Consider the following 19953-nt stretch of genomic DNA (forward strand, 5'->3'; position numbering starts at 1 on the left):
TTTGACCATACACTCGTAGTAGTAAGTTCTGTGAGTTGGCCATTTTTAAGGACAGCAAAGTACTCAATGAAGGCAACACATCTAAATTAAAAATAAGTCATATCTTGCTCATTTATCCAACTATTTTCATTCAGTTGACATTATTGTAGAAATGTACAGAACATGTACTACATATACAAATGTATGTACATAATAAGTAGAAAATGAACACACACAAAACGTATACATAAATACATAGAGTACACACACACACGCACTCGCACACACAGGTCTTGTCTACTTTGTGTGGACCCATGTAAGTTGTGAGGGCCCCCCTTTCCACTATAGCTAGAATGATGAAATAAATATATTTAGAACTAGATGGGAATAGAGAGTTGCAACCTCCCTTCAGAATGCAAAACACACAAAGTAAAAAAAAAAAAGTTTTACTTTTTTACTTGTGAGGACCGACCGCTGTTGCTAGGTAGATTTGACCATACACACACATAGTAGTAAGTTCTGTGAGTTGGCCATTTTTAAGGGCAGCAAAGTACTCAATGAAGGCAACACATCTAAATTGAAAATAAATCATATGTTGCTCATTTTAACCTATTTTCATTCAGTTCACATTATTGTATACATGTACAGAACATGTAGTACATATAAAAATGTATGTAACACACACAAAATCTATACATAAATACATAGAGTATACCCACACACACAGACACACACGCACACACACATTCACGCACACACACACACACACAGGAGGGGCTGTCTGGCCTGTCTGAGGTCAAACTGTGGCCAGACAGCCTGAAGAGGTCCTTTTTAACAAGCTGTGAGACAAAACCGCATTCTGACTGCTGACCTCAGCCCGTGAACTCGTGTCGCAGTTCTTGATGGTTTACTGAACAGATTAACACCCATTAGCCCACACTCTCGCACACACACACACACACACACACACACACACACACACACACACACACACACACACACACACACACACACACACACACACACACACACACACACACAGACAGGTGCAAAGGTGTGGTGGTCTTTTACCTTGTGGTACAATCTGTTATTCTCCCACTCTAGCAACTTGTGGATAGAGCGTCTAGTCTGTGAGAAGACAGGAACAAGGGCAGTGAGAGTTTTTTTTATTTTTTTTTTTATATCTTGCCCCGACAGCTCCTTACCCGCTTATTGAGGCAGATGACGGGCCACAGGCTGCAGCCGGCCGTGCAGCAGCAGCACAGGCAGCCGCACAGCAGCCACTTGACGTTCACGGGCAGGTTCTTCTTCAGGCAGGCGTTGACGCGGCCCACGCTGGTGCGGAACTCCTCCGGCGCCACCTGGAAGGAATCATTGGGATGCGGGAGTTGCTTTTGTACTTCAGCAGATATTCAGGCCCTTAAGCCGCGCGCCTGTAGCGGCGGCGGCGGCGGTGGTGAAAGCCAGCTGAATAGATGCTCATTCCTGGCCCGAGTCTGTACGCCATAAAACGGGGGTCGTAATCTTTTATGACAGGATGCAAAGGTCTCTTTGCAAACAAGCCAAAGAGCTGGGAATAAAGCCCAGCAGGGCCTGATCTGCACCCTTCAATCATCATAATTGTGACCTCATCCATCACATGTCACCCTGGGTCACAATACTGGAGGTGCTGTTTATTGCCCCGCACTTCCCTCAGCCCGCTCTTGCCCCTGCAGCCCTTTTTTTGTGTTGTGTTCCTGCGTCTGACCCAGGAAGCCGGCCTTTCTTGTCCCAGGCATTACTTTATCACCCGCAGTCGGACCCCTCCACCAACGCAACCGGCCCAGCCCCACAGACGGCTTACTCATTGACAGAAGGGGTGCGTGGCGGAGCATTGACTGGCCACTTGGCCAGCCCCAAACCCGCTCGGGGACATTTGAATGGGCTGCTCTGGGGAAGTAGTTAAAGGGCCCCGGCGGGACAAAAGAATCACTGTGGCTTTAATTGTCCGATTCCTCTCCGTTGGAAGTGTGCAGACGTGAAGTGCGAGAAAGAAAGCTACAAATATGTAGAGGATCTTGTACCTTTCCCGTGAGAACCGAGGGGAACTCGGTGTCAAATCTGTTGCTCAGCCCAAACCTGGGGACACACAAAAACAAAACATAAATAAAATAGTCCAAAATGATAAACAGTGTCTTAGAGCAATGGTTCTCAACCTTTTTTCAGTGATGTACCTCCTGTGATTTTTTTTTAATCCAAGTACCCCCTAATCAGAGAAAAGCATTTTTGGTTGAAAAAAAAAAGAGTTAAAGAAGTGAAGTGAAGTGAATTATATTTATATAGCGCTTTTTCTCTAGTGACTCAAAGCACTTTTACATAGTGAAACCCAATATCTAAGTTACAATCAAACCAGTGTGGGTGGCACTGGAAGCAGGTGGGTAAAGTGTCTTGCCCAAGGACACAACGGCAGTGACTAGGTTGGCAGAAGCGGGAATTGAACCTGCAACCCTCAAGTTGCTGCCACGGCCACTCTACCAACCGAGCTAAACCGAAGTAAAATACAGAACTATGTCATCAGTTTCTGATTTATTAAATTGTATAACAGTGCAAAATATTGCTCATTTTTAGTGGTCTTTCTTGAACTATTTGGAAAAAAAGATACAAAAATAACTAAAAACTTGTTGAAAATAAGTGATTCAATTATAAATAAAGATTTCTACACATAGAAGTAATCATCAACTTAAAGTGCCCTCTTTGGGTATTGTAATAGGGATCCATCTGGATTCATGAACTTAATTCTAAACATTTCTGCACACAAAAAAAGAAATCTTTAACATCAATATATATGGAACATGTCCACGAAAAATCTAGCTGTCAACACTGAATATTGCATTGTTGCATTTCTTTTCTCAGTTTATGAACTTACATTCATATTTTGTTGAAGTATTATTCAATAAATATATTTGTAAAGGATTTTTGAATTGTTGCTGTTTTTAGAATATTTTCAAAAAATATCCCTTTCCCCTTGGCATACCTTCAAGTACCCCCAGGGGTACGCGTACCCCCATTTGTGAACCACTGTCTTAGAGGACAATTATGTCTTCTTCTGTAATAACATTAGGTACACCAAGACACAAAAGGGTCACTTTTGATTGACCAAATGAATTACCGTATTTTTCGGACTGTAAGTCACAGTTTTTTTTCATGCGACATATACTCCGGAGCGACTTATGTGTGAAATTATTAACACATTACCGTATATAATAATATTAAAATTACTGGTATTGAAATCAGCCTCCTCCATTTTGAAAATGATGACAGGGGAAGTGTCAGTCGTGACGTCACGAGTTTGACCAGGCGGTAATACTAAGCATGCACTAATTATTTTGGGAAGCGAGTTTGACCCGGCAGTAATTCAAGGCAGGCGCATATTATATGCTCTGCGGCAATTCAAGAAAATACGGTAATCTAAATCCTCATGTGTCCAGGGACGTATTTCCTGAATTTATGAATAAAATGAATTTTAAAAAAGAAGAAAAAAGATTTTGTGACGATAAAAAAAGTAGGTCATCATAGTAGTACCGACTAGTAGAGATGCGCGGATAGGCAATTATATCATCCGCAACCGCATCACCAAAGTCGTCATCCACCCGCCGTCCACCCGAACCAACATTTTAACAGAACCGCAACCCCCCACCACCCGCCCGTTGAAATACATCAGAGGTCGGCCACCTTTACCACTCAAAGAGCTATTTAAACCTGTTTCACAGAATAAAGAAGACAATGGGAGCCACTAACATTCTCGCGAATATCCAATGGTGTTCATCCTGATGACAAGAATAAGGGCGTGCTGTGAAGCCATTGCCTTTAACACCTTCAACAACATGTACATACCGATTGTTAGTCCAGCAACATGCTGTATGCAGCTTCCGCAATCACACGTACAAGATTGAAAGGCATACTGGGTGATACAGAGTACACTGATGGTTGTGATATAAACAATTTTAACACTCTTACTAATATGCGCCACGCTGTGAAGCCACACCAAACAAGAATGACAAACACATTTCGGGAGAACATCCTCACAGTAACACAACATAAACGCAACACAACAAATACCCAAAATCCTTTGCATCTGTGACAATTCCTGAATATATTTTACACCCCAGCCCCCCCAACCCCACCCACCTTACCGACCCAAGGGGGGGAAGGTAGGTGGCGGGTTTTGCTGCTAGTGGGGTGTATAAAATAGTCAGGAATTATCATGGATGCAAAGGATTCTGGGTATTTGTTGTGTTGCGTTTATATTGTGTTATTGTGAGGATGTTCTCCCGAAATGTGTTTGTCATTCTTGTTTGGTGTGGCTTCACAGCGTGGCGCATATTACTAAGAGTGTTAAAATTGTTTATATCACAACCATTAGTGTACTCTGTGTCACCCAGTATGCCTTGCAGTCGTGTGCGTGTATCTGCGGAAGCTACACACAACATGTTGCTGGACTGTCAAGCAGATCGTACATACTGTAGAAGGCGACAAAGCCAATGGCTTCATAGCACGCCCTAAAACTTCTTAACAGGGTGACCGCCGGCAGTCATTCAAGAAAATGTTTGCGTCTCCTATTTTCTTCTTCTCTTTGTGACATGGGTACTAAATGGCTCTTTGAATGGTTAAGGATACCGGTCCCTGAACCATGTATATCAAATATTTCTGAATGGTTCAACCGCCACCCGCCCGAATCTAATTAAAATCTATTTTTTCGTAATGACACCCGCCCGACCCGCGGTTTATCTGTGGCTGAGACCGCAAACCGCGAACCTCTACCGACTAGATACGCTATTGTACTTAGTATCATTACAGTAGATGTCAGGTGTAGAACCAGCCATGGCGTTTGGTTACACTGTGACGCCGGTGAGCTATTGTATCCTCCTACGGTGTGTAGTGAAGCATGTTTAGCTATTCCTCGTCCTGCAGGGTTGATACTTGTAAGAAACTTACTTTATTTGTCGCCATGGAGGCCAGGATTAGTGATTTAAAAGTAACTAAAACACTCCCGATTGCGGATGGACCTAAGTAGCTCGCTAAGTTTTTAAGTTCCTCTTCCTGAGGGCGTTTCAGTGTTATAACTTCACCTTTATCTTTACTTTTTAGGCCGAAATGCGTCCATTCTCCCTTTTCTGTCTACACACTGTGTCTGCTTGTAAGTACTGTGATTGTGCGCTGCCGAACATGCTCCTCTGCTCGTAAAACTTGCAATGTTATGAGGTGACAACGACGCGCCGTCATGACCGTATAGTACTGTTTTTGACTCATACTGTACTATACAATCCTGGTACCTTACAAGGTGTCTGTGAATGACTTGAAACAAAGCTGCTTAGATTATTGATATGCAAACCGTCCGTTAGAGTAGAACCTTGTTGGTGTGATTGAGTGAAAGCTTAAATAACTCAAACTAGTTTTATTGCAGGGACACAGGAAGAAAATAAAGAATGGCCACAAAAGAAGCAGCAGTATTTACGTCTGTGTGTAGGTTGCCTAAAAATGCAAAATGATACAAAATGTTTGATTGTTAACATCATGCCTTGAAAAAGATGTTAGTAATTGACCTACATTTTACCTAAATGTTGTTTGCTTTTGATGATCCGTACATTATGTTTTCTACTTTATATCGTCTTAAGAACGTTTTCCATTTTGAAATGAAGTGTAATATTGCTATTTATATATATATATATATATATATATATATATATATATATATATAGTGTGATATCAGCCTGATAACAGTCTGTCAGTGTCAACACTTGGAATAATTTCAACAATCACAGTTTATGTTATAAAGCAGGGGTCACCAACCTTTTTGAAACCAAGAGCTACTTCTTGGGTACTGATGAATGCGAAGGGCTACCAGTTTGATACACACTTAAATAAATTGCCAGAAATAGCCAATTTGCTCAATTTACCTTTAATAAATACATATATATATATGTATATATATACATATATATAAAAATGGGTATTTCTTTCCGTCATTACGTCGTACATTTTTTTTCCTTTTACGGAAGGTTTTTTGTAGAGAATAAATGATGAGAAAAACACTTAATTGAACAGTTTAAAAGAGGAGAAAACACGAAAAAAATGAAAATTAAATTTTGAAACATAGTTTGTCTTTAAATTCAAAATTCAAAAGAAAAAAAACTAGCTAATTCAAATATTTTTGAAAAAATTTAAAAAATAATTTATGGAACATCATTAGAAATTTTTCCTGATTAAGATTAATTTTAGAATTTTTATGACATGTTTTAAATAGGTTAAAATCCACTTTGAAATAAGATTTAAGTTTGATTCTACAGATTTTCTAGATTTGCCAGAATATATTTCTTTTTTATTTTAATCATAATAAGTTTGAAGAAATATTTCACAAATATTATTCGTCGAAAAAACAGAAGCTAAAATGAAGAATTCAATTAAAATGTATTTATCATTCTTTACAATAATAATTAAAAAAAAATACTTGAACATTGATTTAAATTGTCAGGAAAGAAGAGGAAGGAATTTAAAAGGTAAAAAGGTGTATGTGTTTAAAAATCTTACAATCATTTTTAAGGTTGTATTTTTTTTCTCTAAAATTGTCTTTCTGAAAGTTATAAGAAGCAAAGTAAAAAAAAAAAAAATTATTTATTGAAACAAGTCTTTAAAATATTTTCTTGGATTTTCAAATTCTATTTGAGTTTTGTTTCGCTTAGAATTAAAAACGTCGAGCAAAGCGAGACCAGCTTGCTAGTAAATAAATAATATTTAAAAAATAGAGGCAGCTCACTGGTAAGTGCTGCTATTTGAGCTATTTTTAGAACAGGCCAGCGGGCTACTCATCTGGTCCTTACGGGCTACCTGGTGCCCGCGGGCACCGCGTTGGTGACCCCTGTTGTAAAGGAATACTAAATATTTCAGGGAGGTATTTATTTACACAAATTCCGATTCACCTTATGATGTTACTGTGCTAAGAGACTCGCTGCACTTGTCTTTGTTTTTATTTACTTGTGTTTTAAATAATCATGCCTCGTGCATTTAAATAAAGTCATGGAGTTTGTAATAGTATTATTCTCAGTTTTGACCCAAATATATCTGCAAATCAGTGTCTCCGTCATAAAAATGTTAAAAATAAGTCATATCATTGTTATTTTCATTGCTTAAATCTTTAAATCAAAATTGGATCTGACAACATTAAGTTTTGTTCTTGCATTTTTTTATGTTTTATGTCCTTTTTGTTTAAGAATACCCTGTATTTTTATGGCAGAAACACAAAATATGCAGCATTTTGTGGAGTAATTGGATTCACAATGACATTGATTTTTATTTAATATTATTTTTTGAACAAAGACAGTTTAAAAAAAATACATACAAATATTTGGGGTCTAAAATGGCCCCACTCATCAGTGCTAAAAATGAGTCACACATTGTTTATTTTTTTTATTTTCAACTTCAGATCCAACAGTCAGTTATGATTGTTGTTGTTTGTTTGATGGACTGTCATTAAAAAAAATACACAAAAAAAATATGCAGTATATTCCTCAAAAATATTTCTAAGCGGAATATTTGATATGAGGTAATTGGAGCCTTATATATTATTTCAGGCATTATTAGACATTTTGCTTGTTTGATTTAGGAGTTATGTTTAGTATGAGAGTTATACTGTCATATTGAGTAAAAAAACACATTTTGTCTTTGCAAACTTTATAAAATATATTTTTACTAGTAAAACTCAAAAAGATACTTTATTCCAGGCATTATAAGAACATTACTGTCATATTGAGTAAAAAACTAATCGTGTTTGGAAACCTTACAGAAGCATGTTTCTCATAAAACTCACAAAGATATTTTATTCAGGCATTATTACCCATTTTGCATGTTTGATTTAAGAGTTATAGTTATACTGTCATATTGAGTGTAAAAAAACAATTTTTTGTCTTTGCAAACCTTACAAAAGATATATGTATTGTAGTAAAACTCACAAACATACATTGTTCCAGGCATTATTATACATTTTGCATGTTTGGTTTAGGAGTTATGTTTAAATACATTTGTATTGCTTTTTTCACTAAGAAATTACTGTCTTATTGAGTAGAAAACGAATTGCTGTGTTTGGTAAACTTTACAAACACATACTGTATGTTTCTAGTAAAACTCACAAAGATACATTATTCCAGGCATTTTTAGACATTTTGCATGTTTGGTTTAGGAGTTAAGTTTGAATACATTTTTATTGCTTTTTTTGCATTATCTCAGGATTCTAAGAACATTACCGTCATATTGAGTACAAAAAAAATATTTTTGTGTTTAGAAACCTTACAAACAATTATGTTTGGAAAACTTACAAGCACATATGTTTATAGTAAAACTCACAAAGATACATTATTCCAGGCATTATTAGACATTTTGCATGTTCGGCTGGAGAGTTATGTTTAGTATGACAGTTATACTCTCATATCGGGTAAAAAAAAGAATTTTTTGTCTTTGCAAGCCATACAAAAGATATTTTTTCTAGTAAAACTCACAAAGATACATTATTCCAGGTATTATTAGACATTTTGCTTGTTTGATTTAGGAGTTATGTTTGGATACATTTGTATTGCTTTTTTCGCTAAGAAAACTACTGTCTTAAAAAACTAATTGTTGTGTTTGGAAATCTTACAAACGCATATGTTTCTAGTAAAACTCACACAGATACATTATTTCAGGCATTATTAGCCAATTTGCATGTTTGGTTTAGAAGTTATGTTTAGTATGACAGTTATACTGTCAAATTGAGTAAAAAAACAAATTTTTGGCTTTGCAAACCTTGTAAAAGATCAATATTCTAATACAACTAACAAAGATACATTATTCCAGGCTTTATTAGACATTTTGCATGTTTGGTTTAGTAGTCATGTTTGAATACATTTTATTGCTTTTTCCACATTATCTCAGGATTCTAAGAACATTACTGTCATATTGAGTAAAAAACTAATTGTGTTTGGAAACCTTACAAACACATATGTTTCTAGTAAAACTCACAAAGATAAATTATTTCAGGCATTATTTGACATGTTGCATGTTTGATTTAAGAGTTATGTTTAGTATGACAGTTATACTGTCATATTGAGTAATAAAAACAATTTTTTTGTCTTTGCAAACCTCATAAAAGATATTTTTTCTAGTAAAACTCAAAAAGATACATTATTCCAGGCATTATTTCGTAGTGGTTTGTGCAGCCCTTTGAGACACTAGTGATTTAGGGCTATATAAGTAAACATTGATTGATTGATTGATTATTTATAAGAACATTACTGTCATATTGAGTAAAAAACTAATTGTGTTTGGAAACCTTACAGAAGCATGTTTCTCGTAAAACTCACAAAGATACTTTATTTTAGGCATTATTACCCATTTTGCATGTTTGGTTTAGGAGTTATAGTTATACTGTCATATTGAGTAAAAAAAAACAATTTTTTGTCTTAGCAAACCAGACAAAATATATATGTATTGTAGTAAAACTCACAAACATACATTGTTCCAGGCATTATTATACATTTTGCATGTTTGGTTTAGGAGTTATGTTTAAATACATTTGTATTGCTTTTTTCACTAATAAAATTACAGTCTTATTGCGTAGAAAACGAATTGCTGTGTTTGGTAAACCTTACAAAAACATATGTTTCTAGTAAAACTCACAAAGATACATTATTCCAGGCATTTTTAGACATTTTGCATGTTTGGTTTAGGAGTTATGTTTGAATACATTTGTATTGCTTTTTTTGCATTATCGCAGGATTCTAAGAACATTACTGTCATATTGAGTAAAAAAATATTTTGTGTTCAGAAACCTTACAAACAATTATGTTTGGAAAACTTACAAACACATATGTTTCCAGTAAAACTCACAAAGATACATTATTCCAGGCATTATTAGACATTTTGCATGTTCGGCTTAGGAGTTATGTTTAGTATGACAGTTATACTCTCATATTGGGTAAAAAAAAAAAAAAAAAATGTTGTTTTTGCAAACCATCCATCCATCCATCCATCCATTTACTACCGCTTATTCCCTTTCGGGGTCGCGGGGGGCGCTGGCGCCTATCTCAGCTACAATCGGGCGGAAGGCGGGGTACACCCTGGACAAGTCGCCACCTCATCGCAGGGCCAACACAGATAGACAGACAACATTCACACTCACATTCACACACTAGGGCCAATTTAGTGTTGCCAATCAACCTATCCCCAGGTGCATGTCTTTGGAAGTGGGAGGAAGCCGGAGTACCCGGAGGGAACCCACGCATTCACGGGGAGAACATGCAAACTCCACACAGAAAGATCCCGAGCCTGGATTTGAACCCAGGACTGCAGGACCTTCGTATTGTGACGCAGACGCACTAACCCCTCTGCCACCGTGAGATATTTTTTCTAGTAAAACTCATAGGTATTATTACCCATTTTGCATGTTTGGTTTAGGAGTTATAGTGATACTGTCATATTGAGTAAAAAAAAAAAAAATTTTTGTCTTTGCAAACCTTACAAAAGATATATGTATTGTAGTAAAACTCACAAACATACATTGTTCAGGCATTATTAGACATTTTGCATGTTCGGTTTAGGAGTTATGTTTAAATACATTTGTATTGCTTTTTTCACTAGAAAATTACTGTCTTATTGAGTAGAAAACGAATTGCTGTGTTCGGTAAACTTTACAAACACATACTGTATGTTTCTAGTAAAACTCACAAAGATACATTATTCCAGGCATTTTTAGACATTTTGCATGTTTGGTTTAGAGTTATTTGTTGGAATACATTTTTATTGCTTTTTTTGCATTATCTCAGCATTCTAAGAACATTACTGTCATATTGAATAAAAAAAAATATATTTGTGTTTAGAAACCTTACAAACAATCATGTTTGGAAAACTTACAAACACATATGTTTCTAGTAAAACTCACAAAGATACATTATTTCAGGCATTATTAGACATTTTGCATGTTTGATTTAAGAGTTATGTTTAGTATGACAGTTTTATACCGTCATATTGAGTAAAAAAAATAATTTTTTGTCTTTGCAACCATACAAAAGATATTTTTTCCTAGCAAAACTCAAAAGATACATTATTCCAGGTAGTATTAGACATTTTGCTTGTTTGATTTAGGAGTTATGTTTGGATACATTTGTATTGCTTTTTTCGCTAAGAAAACTACTGTCTTATTGAGTAAAAAACTAATTGTTGTGTTTGGAAACCTTACAAACGCATATGTTTCTAGTAAAACTCACACAGATACATTATTTCAGGCATTATTAGCTAATGTGCATTTTTGGTTAGAAGTTATGTTTACTATGACAGTTATACTGTCATATTGAGTAAAAAAACAAATTTTTGTCTTTGCAAACCTTACAAAAGATCATTATTCTAAGACAACTAACAAAGATACATTATTCCAGGCACTATTAGACATTTTGCATGTTTGGTTTAGGAGTCATGTTTGAATACATTTTTATTGCTTTTTCCGCATTATCTCAGGATTCTAAGAAACATTACTGTCATATTGAGTAAAAAACTAATTGTGTTTGAAAACCTTACAAACACATGTTTCTAGTAAAACTCACAAAGATACATTATTTCCGGCATTATTAGACATTTTGCATGTTTGATTTAAGAGCTATGTTTAGTATGACAGTCATACCGTCATATTGAGTAAAAAAAAACAAATTGTTGTCTTTGCAAACCTTATAAAAGATATTTTTTCTAGTAAAACTCAAAAAGATACATTATTCCAGCATTATTTATAAGAACATTACTGTCATATTGAGTAAAAAACTAATACAAACACATATGTTTCTCGTAAAACTCACAAAGATACATTATTTTAGGCATTAATTACCCATTTTGCATGTTTGGTTTAGGAGTTATGTTTAGTATGAGTTATACTGTCGTATTGAGTAAAAAAAATTGTTGTCTTTGCAAACCTTACAAAAGATAACTGGTCTAAGTAAAACTCACGAACATACAAACCCCATTTCCATATAAGTTGGGAAATTGTGTTAGATGTAAATATAAACGGAATACAATGATTTGCAAATCCTTTTCAACCCATATTCAGTTGAATATGCTACAACCCGAAAGGGAATAAGCGGTAGAAAATGGATGGATGGAATGGAACAAACATATTTGATGTTCAAACTGACAAAACTATTTTTTTTGTGGTGCAAGTAATCATTAACTTTAGAATTTGATGCCAGCAACACGTGACAAAGAAGTTGGGAAAGGTGGCAATAAATACTGACAAAAATTGTGGAATGCTCATCAAACACTTATATGGAACATCCCACAGGTGTGCAGGCTAATTGGGAACAGGTGGGGTGCCATGATTGGGTATAAAAGCAACTTCCATGAAATGCTAAGTAATTCACAAACAAAGATGGGGTGAGGGTCACCACTTTGTAAGCAAATTGTCGAACAGTTTTAGAACAACATTTCTCAACGAGCTATTGCAAGGAATTTAGGGATTTTACCATCTACGGTCCATAAAATCATCAAAAAGTTCAGAGAATCTGGAAAAATCACCTGCACGTAAGCGATGATATTACGGACTTTTTATCCCCTCAGGCGGGTACTGCATCAGTGTGTAAAGGATATCACCACATGGGCACAGGAACACTTCATAAAACCAATGTCAGTAACTACAGTTAGTCGCTACATCTGTAAGTGCAAGTTAAAATTCTACTATGCAAAGCCAAAGCCATTAGCAACATATCCTGAAACGCTGACGGCTTGGCTGGGCCCGAGCTCACCCCAAAGATGGACTGATGCAAAGTGGAAAGGTGTTCTGTGGTCTGACGGGTCCACATTTCAAATTATATTTGGAAACAGAGGACGTGGTGTCCTCCAGAACAAAGAGGAAAAATAACCATTCGGATTGTTATAGGCCGCAAAGTTGAAAAGCCAGCATGTGTGATGGTATGGGGGTGTATTAGGGACGGCCGTGGCGCAGTGGGATAGTGGCCCATGCGCAACCCGAGGGTCCCTGGTTCAAATCCCCCCTAGTACCAACCTCGTCATGTCTGTTGTGTCCTGAGCAAGACACTTCACCCTTGCTCCTGATGGGTGCTGGTTGGCGCCTTGCATGGCAGCTCCCTCCATCAGTGTGTGAATGTGTGTGTGAAATGGGTAAATGTGGAAGTAGTGTCAAAGCGCTTTGAGTACCTTGAAGTAGAAAAGCGCTATACAAGTACAACCCATTTATTAGTGCCCAAGGCAATGGGTAACTTACACATCTGTGAATGCACCATTAATGCTGAAAGGTTCATACAGGTTTTGGAGCAACATATGTTGTTATCCAAGCAACGTAATCATGGACACCCCTGCTTATTTCAGCAAGTGTTACAGCAGTGTGGCTTCGTAAAAAAAGAGTGCAGGTACTTTCCTGGCCCGCCTGCTGTCGAGATCTGTCTCCCATCGAAAATGTGTGGCGCATTATGAAGCGTAAAATACAACAGCGGAGACCCTGGACTGTTAAATGACTGAAGCGCTACATAATTCCTCTTTGAAAGCTTCAACAGTTAGTTTCCTCAGTTCCCAAACGTTTATTGAGTGTTGTTAAAAGAAAAGGTGATGTAACACAGTGGTGAACATGCCCTTTTCCAACTACTTTGACACGTGTTGCAGCCATGAAATTCGAATTATTTGTAAAGAAAAAATAAAGTTTAGGAGTTCGAACATCAAATATCTTGTCTTTGTAGTGCATTCAACTGAATATGGGTTGGAAAGAATTTGCAAATCATTGTATTCTGCCTATATTTACATCTAACACAATTTCCCAACTCATATGGAAACGGGGTTTGTATGTATATTATTTGTACAATAAAATCTGAACATTGCCTTAAGTTTTTTATCAAGTTTGTTTACATTTTGTAGTGCCACTTATATATATATATATATATATATATATATATATATATATATATATATATATATATATATATATATGTATGAGGCGTTTGGGCCGCATCTCAACTTGTTCACTATTATTGCCAGCTAGAAGAAAGACAGTACAAAGTGTACCCCGGACACGCAAAGTTGAGCCGACGTGACTTTAATGTGTTGAAAAGACGTCAAGAGACAAAAGTCGCTGCTCTCTGCTGCTTTTCGTTCGTTTGTTTGTTTGTTTTTCTGGGCCGCGTCAGTTAGCTCGTTAGCATGATGCTAGTAGACAAACCACAACAAACGACGACGTGACAGCGTGACGCGGGCGGGGACAAAGAAGCGCCGCGCGGACACTCACACTGTGATGTGACCGGCCCCACGCAGCACCACAGGCTCCGGGGAGTATCTGGACAGGTGTTCTTCCATCACGACGCGCTCGTCGTCGTCGTCTTCCAACTCGTAAATGGTATCAAAGTCCGCCATGTTGGTTGCGCTGGTGACGTCACGCCGCGGGGCCGCGCACGCCGAGTCCGGGAGCGAGCACGCAGCGGTCAAGCCAGGGGAAACTCAAGTTAAGGTCATTTAAAAAAAAAAAAAGAAAACAAAGTCCACCATAAGGAGTTTGGACTCCAGCACATAATTCATTGATTTTATTCAGTAATTGTGAGTCATGTTTTATTGTAAAAATAACCTTAAAAGCTATGCAATGGACGTCGAGTGGATCTAACATAATAGTGAGAGTCCAGTCCATAGTGGATCTAACATAATAGTGTGACAGTCCAGTCCATAGTGGATCTAACATAATAGTGAGAGTCCAGTCCATAGTGGATCTAACATAATAGTGTGAGAGTCCAGTCCATAGTGGATCTAACATAATAGTGTGAGAGTCCAGTCCATAGTGGATCTAACATAATAATGTGGGAGTCCAGTCCATAGTGGATCTAACATAATAGTGAGAGTCCAGTCCATAGTGGATTTAACATAATAGTGAGAGAGTCCAGTCCATAGTGGATCTAACATAATAGTGTGAGAGTCCAGTCCGTAGTGGATCTAACATAATAGTGAGAGTCCAGTCCATAGTGGATCCAACATAATAGTGAGAGTCCAGTCCATAGTGGATCTAACATAATAGTGAGGGTCCAGTCCATAGTGGATCTAACATATAAGTGAGAGTCCAGTCCATAGTGGATCTAACATAATAGTGTGAGAGTCCAGTCCATAATGGATCTAACATAATAGTGAGAGTCCAGTCCATAGTGGATCTAACATAATAGTGAGAGTCCAGTCCATAGTGGATCTAACATAATAGTGAGAGTCCAGTCCATAGTGGATTTAACATAATAGTGTGAGAGTCCAGTCCATACTGGATCAAACATAATAGTGAGGGTCCAGTCCATAGTGGATCTAACATATAAGTGAGAGTCCAGTCCATAGTGGATCTAACATAATAGTGTGAGAGTCCAGTCCGTAGTGGATCTAACATAATAGTGAGAGTCCAGTCCATAGTGGATCTAACATAATAGTGAGAGTCCAGTCCATAGTGGATCTAACATAATAGTGAGGGTCCAGTCCATAGTGGATCTAACATATAAGTGAGAGTCCAGTCCATAGTGGATCTAACATAATAGTGAGGGTCCAGTCCATAGTGGATCTAACATATAAGTGAGAGTCCAGTCCATAGTGGATCTAACATAATAGTGTGAGAGTCCAGTCCATAGTGGATCTAACATAATAGTGAGAGTCCAGTCCATAGTGGATCTAACATAATAGTGAGAGTCCAGTCCATAGTGGATCTAACATAATAGTGAGAGTCCAGTCCATAGTAGGGCCAGCAGGAGACCATCCCAAATGGAGACAGGACAGCAGCACAGAGATGTCCACAACCGATACACAGGTGAGTGGTCCACCCCGGGTCCCGACCCTGGACAGCCAGCACTTCATCCATGGCCACCGGACCTGTGCACCCCCCCCCCCCACCTCTTTCCACAAGGGAGAGGGGGGCAGAGTAGAAAAGAAAAGAAATGGCAGATCAAATGGTCTAAAAAAGGAGGTCTATTTATTAAACCTCACAATAATGTCTGACTGAATGTAAAAAGGTTATTACTGACTGCCTTAAAAAAACAGAATGGAATTTTAAATGATTTTACAGAATGAGACACCCAGAATGTACATGAAAATAAAGAATGTTACAATATTAACTATGAAGGATAAAACACTGAATATTGACAGGTGAACGTCACACCCCCTAGCCATCCACATGTTTTACTATCAAGCGAAACGCAACAAAACAGCAACAAACACAGAGATTTATGAACGAAAAGGGTTAAAAAAAATCTGATATGTGATAAATCACTAAGCATTACAACTATTTTGGAAAAATCTCCTTCCACGTCTGTCCCTGACACCCACGTTTCTGTGGAACCCCCCCCCCCCCCCCCCCCACACACACACACTGCTTGGTGCCTCGTCTGAGCTGCTGTGACTTACATTACCATAGAAACTCATTAGATGACCATAGTAACTCATTAGATGACCATAGTAACTCATTAGATGACCACAGTAACTAATTAGATGACCAAAGTAACTTATTACATTACCATAGTAACTAATTAGATTACCATAGTAACTAATTATATTTCCATAGTAACTAATTAGATGACCATAGTAACTCATTAGATGACCATATTAACTAATTAGATTACCATAGTAACTAATTATATTTCCCTAGTAACTAATTAGATGACCATAGCAACTAATTTGATTACAATTGTAACTAATTAAATGACCATAGTAACTAATTAGATGACCATAGTAATTAATTAAATGACCATAGTAACTAATTACATTACCATAGTAACTAATTCAACTACGATAGTAACTAATTAGATGACCATTGTAACTAATTAGATGACCATAGTTGCTAATTAAATGACCATAGTAACTAATTAGATGACCATAGTAACTAATTACATTACCATAGTAACTAATTCGACTGCCATAGTAATTAATTATATGATCATAGTAACTAGATCAAATAAAACCCATTTATTTATTTATTCATTTAATTAGATGACCATAGTAACTAATTAGATGACCATATTATCTCATTAAATGACCATAGTAACTAATTAGATTACCATAGTAACTAATTAAATGACAATAGTTGCTAATTAAGTGACCATAATAACTAATTAGATGATCATAGTAACTAATTAGATGACCATAGTAACTAATTAAATGACCATAGTAACGAATTACATGACCATAGTAACTAATTAAATGACCATAGTCGCTAATTAAATGACCATAGTAACTAATTAGATGACCATAGTAACTAATTAAATGACCATAGTAACGAATTACATGACCATAGTAACTAATTAAATGACCATAGTCGCTAATTAAATGACCATAGTAACTAATTAGATGACCATAGTAACTATTTAAATGACCATAGTAACTCATTATATGACCATAGTAACTAATTAAATGACCATAGTAACTAATTAGATGACCATAGTAACTAGTATATCCTGCAAAAGTGCAGATTCCAAGCATTGAAAGACTTAGTATAGTTGAAGACTTAGTCATTAGAAAACATGAGTGCACATTATAAAGACAGCTAAACTTTCCATCTTAAACATCTAAAACAATTATTTGGGAATGTCCGGCGGTCCAGATTGAAAAGCTCAACGGGCCGCACTTTGACCCCCTGGCCTTCATTTGCCCAGGTCTGCTTTAGAGGAACATAAATCTCTTTAAAATGCAGTATATGAGACTATAAAGTGGAGTCCAATGAACGTTCCAAATCCTCAACACGCAGGCGGGCCCAGCGCCCGCTCTCATCTTTTAGTTCCAATAACAAGCTCATAAATATTGGGCTGGCGACATGACTTGTTTGACCCACTTGACCCTGCGCCGCCCTTTACAATGATGGATATTTCCTAAATATCATCATAAAACTGATTGATGTGGGCTCTAATTGCATCCAAATTGTTTTTTTGTTTGTATAATTCTGCGCAGGAATTACTAGAATTTAGGTAAGATTGACTACAAATAAACATTTTGTTGATTTTCCGATTCAGAATGCATGACCAGATGTACTGATAGTTTTTTTTATCTTAATAAAATGGTCATATTAGCTGCAAATACCCAATTCTTGTAATGTTGCACATTTAATAGTCCAAATAATAGAAAAAGTCATAAAGTGAAAAATTATTTATTTACATGTTGATGCCATTAAAAAGCAGCTTGTATACTTAATTAAAAAACATGTTTTGTTTGTATAACAGTTGTATTTTTACCGATTCGGAATGCATAACCAGATGTACTGATAGTTTTTGTTTTATTGTTAAAATGATTATATTAACTTTATAGCTGGGTATATGTACCGTATTTCCTTAAATTGCCGCCGGGGCGCTAATTAATTCAACACCTCTTCTCACTCCTGCGCTTACCAAAGGCATGCGGTAAAAGTAAGCATGCGCTAATTATTTTAAAACCTCTTCTCACTCCGGCACTTACCAAAGTCATGCAGTCAAAATTTTGAGTGTGATGTGAGCTCGGACCTTAAATCCTACTGAATAGTTCTTAATCTTCTTCCCTTTATGCGATTTCAAAATACCGGTATTGAAATCAGCCTCCTCTATTTTGAAAATGATGACAGGGGAAGTGTCACTCGTGACGTCACGAGTTTGACCCGGCGGTAATACTAATAAGCATGCGCTAATTATTTTGGGAAGCGAGTTCGACCCGGTAGTACATGGGTGTCAAACTCTGGCCCGCCGTGTATTTTCATTTGGCCCTTGAGGCAATATCAAATTAACATTAGAGCTGGCCCGCCGGTATTATACAGCGGCGGTGTCGCTGTAACCCCGCATTCACCGCTAATACTCATACTAGCTAACCCCTAAGGAGACTCCAAAATTTCAGTGCCCCTCACGAAAATCACAGGGGGCAACCATTCTCCCAAATTTCTCCCGATTCCCACCTGTATAACAATATTGGGTGCGACTGCCTCAAGCGTCCTCTAAAACCTATCGTCACGTCCGCTTTTCCTACGTAAAAACATGATATATGTGGCTTTTACACACACACACACGCTAATGCAATGCAAGCTTGGTCAACACCCATACAGGTCACACTGAGGGTGGCCGTACAAACAACTTTAAGACTGTTACAAATATGTGCCACACTGTGAACCAACACTAAACGAGAATGACAAGCAAATTTCGGGAGAACATCCGCACTGTATCACAACATAAACACAACAGAACAAAAACACAATACCCCTTGCAGCACTACCTCTTCCTGGACGCTACAATATAAAAATGTATTATTAGCCTGTGGGAAAAGTTTATTTTGATATTTACCTGAGAAGGCTGCAAATAGAAAAGAGGCATTCAATTTCTATTTAAATTTGATTTGATATGCCTTTGCTATTTTTAAATTATTAGTATTATTTGAAACTCGATTTTGCATGTCACTATAAAGTTATATAAGTCTTGCTTGTTCAATATTCAGTACAAAACTTCTTTGGGTCCCTATTAAAAGGTTAATTTGTTCAACCTCGGCCCGCGGCTTTGTTCAATTTAAAATTTTGGCCCACTCTGTGTTTGAGTTTGACACCCCTGCGGTAGTAATTGAAGGCAGGCGCATACTATAAACCCTGCGGCAATTCAAGGAAATACGGTATTTATTTTTCAAAATTGGTTTAAAATGGGGTAAAAAAAAATATATATATATATATATATATACTCTAAAAAGCTGAATCTTGTAATGTTGCACATTTAATAGTCCAAACAATAAAAAAAAAAGTCATAAAGTGAAAAACAAACTATTTATTTACATGTTGATGCCATCAAACAGCAGCTTGTACACTTAATTAAAAACAACAACCTTGCATACCATGATTGGAGGCAATAAATCCGGTTGACAACGACACCGACAGAGCCCGGAATTTTTTCCATCTTATTCACAAACACGTCACATAAAAAAAAACTATATTTATATCTTATTAACTCAAACGATTTTAAAGGTTTTTTTTTTAAGTTT

At 36.8% G+C, this 19953-nt stretch overlaps 2 protein-coding genes across 2 annotated transcripts in view; both read right to left on the minus strand.

Annotated features, from left to right (window-relative positions):
* The window catches only part of chic1 (cysteine-rich hydrophobic domain 1), a 29129-nt gene extending 14708 nt beyond the window's left edge, over positions 1–14421 (minus strand). Inside the window, exons 1-4 of the mRNA XM_061900267.1 lie at positions 14258–14421; positions 2043–2097; positions 1185–1340; positions 1051–1107 (exon numbers count right to left, since the gene is read on the minus strand). Coding sequence (XP_061756251.1) covers positions 1051–1107; positions 1185–1340; positions 2043–2097; positions 14258–14382 — 393 coding nt within the window. The 5' untranslated portion in view covers positions 14383–14421. The remainder of the gene's footprint in view (positions 1–1050; positions 1108–1184; positions 1341–2042; positions 2098–14257) is intronic.
* kdrl (kinase insert domain receptor like) overlaps positions 1–19953 on the minus strand; it is a 403844-nt gene that overhangs the window by 130188 nt on the left and 253703 nt on the right. The gene's annotated exons all lie outside the window — the stretch shown is intronic.

This window comes from Nerophis ophidion, linkage group LG05 (genome assembly GCF_033978795.1).
Source record: "Nerophis ophidion isolate RoL-2023_Sa linkage group LG05, RoL_Noph_v1.0, whole genome shotgun sequence".
Lineage (NCBI taxonomy): Eukaryota > Metazoa > Chordata > Actinopteri > Syngnathiformes > Syngnathidae > Nerophis > Nerophis ophidion.